General features: G+C 60.2%; 1 protein-coding gene across 10 annotated transcripts in view; it reads left to right on the top strand.

Annotated features, from left to right (window-relative positions):
• The window catches only part of EYA3 (EYA transcriptional coactivator and phosphatase 3), a 106,031-nt gene extending 100,947 nt beyond the window's left edge, over window positions 1-5,084 (top strand). For 8 of the 10 annotated variants that reach the window (XM_006164553.3, XM_006164555.3, XM_006164559.3 and 5 more), the window contains one exon: window positions 2,252-5,084. In XM_006164553.3, coding sequence (XP_006164615.1) covers window positions 2,252-2,332 — 81 coding nt within the window. In that variant the 3' untranslated portion in view covers window positions 2,333-5,084. Of the gene's footprint in view, window positions 1-594; window positions 1,143-2,251 lie in introns of those variants that run through there. The other 2 variants (XR_001369498.2, XM_014582533.2) reach the window with 2 other exon arrangements.
• The last annotated feature ends 474 nt before the right edge of the window (window positions 5,085-5,558 follow it).

The raw sequence follows: 5,558 nt of genomic DNA, 5'->3' as shown, positions 1-5,558 counted from the left end.
AAATGAAGGTAAAGAGTGTTATTTTCCCTGAAGTGGAGTTTCCCTAAGAGTTTTCAGGCCTAACCTCTCCCGTCCCTCTGTCTGCACACCTCTCCCCGTCCCTCTGTCTGCACACCTCTCCCGTCCCTCTGTCTGCACACCTCTCCCCGTCCCTCTGTCTGCACACCTCTCCCCGTCCCTCGGTCTGCACACCTCTGTGCCCTGCTGCTGGGTGCTCCCCTGGCCCGTCTCACCTGGGCAGGTGCTCTCCATCTTCACCTTGGGTGGCAGCACCCTCGAGCAGGGGTGGGCCACGCAAAGGCAGCTCGCTCTGCCTTTGCAGGCTGTAGTCCTCAAACAGAGACAGTGACCATCACCACGGGGGTTGCTCCTCTAGAGGAGACCCTCCCTGCGACCTGAGGGCAGTAGGTTACCGGCCAGACCCCCCGCCTGGCTCTCCTCCCAGGGAACATGGCAGCTCAGCAGCACGTAGTGCACCGGGGACGGGGCCGCCTCAGCACTGTGGCCTCGTGCCCCTTTACCAGTTCACGTAGCGGGCCTGTCCAGGTGTTACCGCCGCGGCTGCAGCTCCACAGTGCCCTCGTTGCCCTCCAGGGAGGACACTGCTGGCTTGGGCTTCGGTGCTGCTCAGTCAGTGAGAGCTAGGAGGAGCGCACACCTCGGGTTCTCCGCCAGCGCAGCATCTCTGGGCTGGTACTGAAGTACCCAACCGTGGATAGGCCCATTCGAAATGCCATGCCCTTGCCCCCACCGGTCCACCCAGAAGGGCCCGTTCTGTAGCCCGACAAGGCTCTCCAGTCCTGAATGAGCCCACGACGAGGACTCTATGCCCTGTAGCCCGCCCACCCACCGTAAGTGCGTCCTTCCGGCCGTCGAACAGAGCTCATCTCTGACCAGCCCGCCGGCCCTGGTCAGGCGCTCCCAGGCCTCACGCGAGACGAGAGGCCTGCCGCCTGTTCTGTAGACTGGTACCTTTTTAAGTCCGTGGAACAGCCGGCTCGGGCCGAAGGAGCTGTGCTGGACCTCAGTCTCCTGAGTAACTCGGAACTCAATTGAACAAGACGAGTAAAGCTAATCTTCGCCTTCATGGAGCATGGTTCTTTTATTCTTTTTCTTTTCAAGAGAGGTGGGTTTTTTTGGTTTTATTTTTGGTTTTTTGTTTTGTTTTGTTTTAGGTTTATTTATTATTTGATCAGGGAGGGACAGAGTGAGAGGGAGGAAACTGAGAAAGCAAGCCACCAGGTCCAGGACCCAAACTGTGGTTGGCCATGTGGGAATCTGGCACTGCTAACCACCTTACCACCTGCCAGCCCCAGAGAGAGATTTTTTTCTGTGGAGTACATACACTCACCAGAGACACAGAAAGCAAAAAACCACCCCCGGGGGTAATGGCCACACCACAGTCCCTTCTCCATTCTCCTCTCCGAAAATTGGGCGCGCACACACGTGCCCAGGTCCTGGACTTGTCCTGTAGTGGACTGTGTGGGAGCCCAGCAGTGCCATCTGCTGGTCCGGTGGACCGTGGTTTTACCAGGTTTATCAAACCCCTCCTTGAAACATGGCCTCAGGGACAGCCCGCAGCACTCTGGGCTTGGTGTATGGTTCTGGCCACATCACATGGGGCGGGTGTTCCAGGGCGGGTGCTCTTCGCATGACAGCCACGGGCGGGCCTGGGCCTGGGCCTGGCGACTCTGAAACTTTCAGGAAACTCACCCTTTATAAGACAGTGACACTAACTTCTTAGCTGAGCCATTTTATTTAGATTCTAAAGAATCTTATGGCCAGAGCAAGTCTCTCTCTTATAAACACACCAGGTTGCCATTGAGACTGAATAAAAATCTCTCATATTCGTAAAGTATCTTAAAACGCACACAGTTTGGGCCAGCCCCGGGTGTGGTGGTTAAAGCGGCTGGACCCTCCATAGCTGACTGTGGTTGAAGTCCGAGCCCAGTGACTTGAGCAACACCCCAGGTGTGTGGGTAGTCGTGCCCAAAACCCCAAAAGGAGGGAGGGGCGGGAGAAGGGACTGTGGTGTGGCCATGCCCCGTGGGTGGCGCACGCTCTCCCACCCGTGTGGAGTCGTCATGGGCCTTGAGCAGGGTTCCCTGTGTGCACGTCCATGGCTTCTCTGACCCGCGGAGCCCTGTGAGGTGGGCGGGGTCAACCAGATGGCCAGGTTCCCTGGCGGGGCCTGCAGCAGAAGGGAAGGGGCGGGTGCTGTGGGCACAGCTGACCTGGCCCCTCTCCCCAGCACAACATGCCTTTCTGGAGGATCGCCAACCACGGGGACCTGGTGTCGCTGCACCAGGCTCTGGAGCTTGATTTCCTCTGAGAGCGGGACGAAGAGCCTCCCCAGGAGCTCAGCTCACTCGAGGCGGCGGACACCTGAACCAGGGACCCCCTCCCTGTGCCCTCCCTGGAGTGCTGGCGAGAACACAATCAGAACCAGCCCGTGCTACCGCCTGGTGAGCGCGAGCAGCTGCGCGTGCGCGTCTGGAGCAGGAGCCGCAGCTGGGACAGCACCTCGCAGCTGCTTTCACTTCTGTGTCCAAAACATGGAGAGAGAAAAGGAACCGTCGGGGCGGAGTTGCCCTGTCCCGCCGTCTGATGGAGACCTGCCAGCTGTGTGGTGGCAGACGCACGGACCGTGGGACGACATCTCAGTTGGGCTCTGGGCGTCCCCGACTCGGAACTCGTTCCAGGGCGACTGTGTCGTATAGGGACAGGCCTGGTCTCGGGAGCAGGCCCGCCCTTCCTTGTCCTAAGAACGGGGCACGGTGACAGGGAAGCAGTAAGTTCCCTGGAATGTCAGCGCGCTCTCCGGAACCTCAGCCCGGTCCCCGCACTGCGTCCTTAGCCCTCACGCTGCCTGTCCTGGAGGCCTCCCACCCTGCTCATCCCCTCGACCCCGCAGGTGCAGGTGGCGCAGCCCTAGAAACCCCTGTGGACTGCTTACCTCTTCCTCCACACCTCCCGGGGGCAGCCTCTTCCTTAGCTGTCCTGCCCTCTGCACCGCTGCCCAGCCCTCGGAGTCAGGCCCAAGATGTCAAAGCCCACCTAGGGACAGGCTTGCAGCTGCATCTTGGCCAGAGCCACCCAGCATTAGCGGGTGCCTTGAGGAAGCCTGTCCCCAGGTACACATTCACCCCGTCTCCGCCTGCCTCCTCTGCTACTGGCAGGCTGCGGGGGACCTGGGCTGGACCTCAGCCACCTAGGCAAGCCTGGCAGCAGGGTGCGTGCCTGTCCCCACCCCCGGGAAGCCGGAGGAGCTGACGCTCAGCCCGGCCCAGCCCCAACAAGGCCATTTCTGCAGTGAGACCCTGCCTTTAAAAATACGTTATTTCCCACAGAGACCCTCAAGTAGGAAACCAGGTCAGGGAGACTTCCCAGAGTTGGGTGGGCACTGACCCTCCCCTGCTGACCCTGGGGAGACAAGGTGCCAGGTACTTGTCTCAGCCTCCCAGCCCAACCCAGAATCTTCCTGGGCAACCCGGCGGCCCTGGAGCGGAAGGCCTTGCTCCGTACTGCAGGGTGCATGGGGCCACAGCAGACTCTCCACAGCCCTGTGAGGCTTGCCCTAGTGGTTCTGCGCCCCCATCTGCAGAGGTGTGGCCCAGCATGGCAAGACTCCAGTGCTGGGTCGCAGGGGGGGGGGGGCCCGTGCAGCCATCCCTGCAGAGCTGACCTGCCCCCGCCCATGGCTCACAGCAGGACACAGTGTGTTCTGGGGAGGGGCTGAAGCCAGTGCTTGGCTCAGGCCACCTCTCCATGGGCGCAGGAGGGGCCGTGGTCTGTGGCCTCGGGTGTCTGGAAAACTCCAGAACAGTTTGTACTTTCAGGCCCCAAACCCCGTCACCAGAACCGCTCGGAGTCCGGGCTGTGCTGTGGGCCGTGGGCTGAGGAGTAAGCCCCATCGCCCGACAGCACCACCTCCCCCGTCCCTTAGGAGCTCTGTGTCCTGGGGCTACAAGTGGGATGCCTTCTCCCTCACCCTGGCTGCCCAGCTTGGCGCCCTCCACAAGGAGCTTGAACTTGGCCAGGAGGAATGTGGAGGCCCTGAGCGGGGCAGGCAGGAAGCAGGAACCTCCTGACTCACCTTCGCCCAGCGGCCGTGCGGGGAGCACTGCTTTTCTTACCCCGTCTTCCTCCTCCGAGCACCAGGGTCGAGAGGACAAGCCTCAGGAGCTGTTGGAAGCTGAAGGCCAGCCCCAGGACAGGCCATTCCCGGCGCACTCCGGCCATTCACTGAGATGGCCCGCGTGGCCACACGAGGGCTGCTGCTAGCTGGGCGCCTGCACCCAACCGGGCCAGTGCAGGGTGGCTCGACTTGGGAGTGTAGAACTGACGTGCCTTAGCACCGCCCTGTCCAACGCCCCTGGGGCAGCGGTGGTGTCCGGGAAAATGGAAGCCTGTTCCAGACTCAGGTGCCTGTTTTAGCTTTTGCTTGGTCTGGGTGCTCCCGTCTGCATACCCGTTGGGACCTGCACTGCACCTCGCTCACAGCCCACACAACGCTCGTCTTGATGGCCCAGTGGGTGCGCCCGCTGCGGCTCGGGGGAGCCTGGATGTCCGCCACCTGGGGAGGGTGTCCGCCCCGAGGGCGGAGGGCAGAACCACTCCTGCGAGGGCGAGTCTAGGTGCCCGCAGTGAGCAGGGGCCGCCTCCCTCCAGGGGCAGGCAGGGCCCTTCAGAGTGGACTTCTGTCTCTTACCACTAAGTCGCTTTCCCTTTTGATCCCAAAGTCAAGCATCCCAGATGCTCACACTGTGGGAGCCTGTCTGAGCTCTGAGGTTCTGAAGCCCCTCCAGCGACGAGAGAAGATCTGGCTCTGCCTCGGCTGGGCAGCGAGGCTGCTGGGCTAGTTCTCATGCACTGACAGGCCTTCCCACCCCGGACGACCCCACGACTGATGTTTAGCTTAGGTTTGCCTGGTGGCAAACACGGCTCTCCCTCTGGACTGAAAAGGCATTGACTGGGTCTATTTATGTGACTGCGGGCATTCTTGGCTGTGGAGTCCTTGACCATGACGTATGTAATGGGAACTGTCTTATACACTTGAAAAAATAAAGTTTTTATTTTCTATAGTCTGTTCCCGTCTCTTCTGGACCCCCAGCTGCCAGGCCTGTGGGCCCTCGATGGCGCTGTGTCGAAGGCGGTCAGCCTCTTTGGTAACTGGGTCATGTTTCATAAAAACTTTAAGATAGCCATTTGGTATAAACATGGGGAAATATTTTTATTTCTTAATTGTTTCTGAAATCTACTTTTTTGAGTTTGGAACTGGAATAAGAGATTCCATCTTCTGCCAAACATACAGAAGAGAAGCCCATGCCCTCCTGTGCTGAGGTGAAGCCGCAGGCCTGGAACTGACGGCCTGGCGCTGGGCCTGGTCTCGGCGGTTCCGTCACACCTGCTGCTGTGTCCCACTCCGTTTCTCCAGATCAGGGTCATTGTCCCCGCTGGTCTGGCAGACAGTCAGGGAAACTGGGGTTTGGTTCTAGCTTCCAGGTAAGGTCAAGTGCAATTGCGCCTTCCTGGGTTGACCCTCACAGGGAGGGCGC

This window comes from Tupaia chinensis, unplaced genomic scaffold (assembly GCF_000334495.1).
Source record: "Tupaia chinensis unplaced genomic scaffold, TupChi_1.0 Scaffold143646_1, whole genome shotgun sequence".
NCBI classification, from domain to species: domain Eukaryota; kingdom Metazoa; phylum Chordata; class Mammalia; order Scandentia; family Tupaiidae; genus Tupaia; species Tupaia belangeri.
This window is presented reverse-complemented; position numbering and strand designations above follow the sequence as displayed.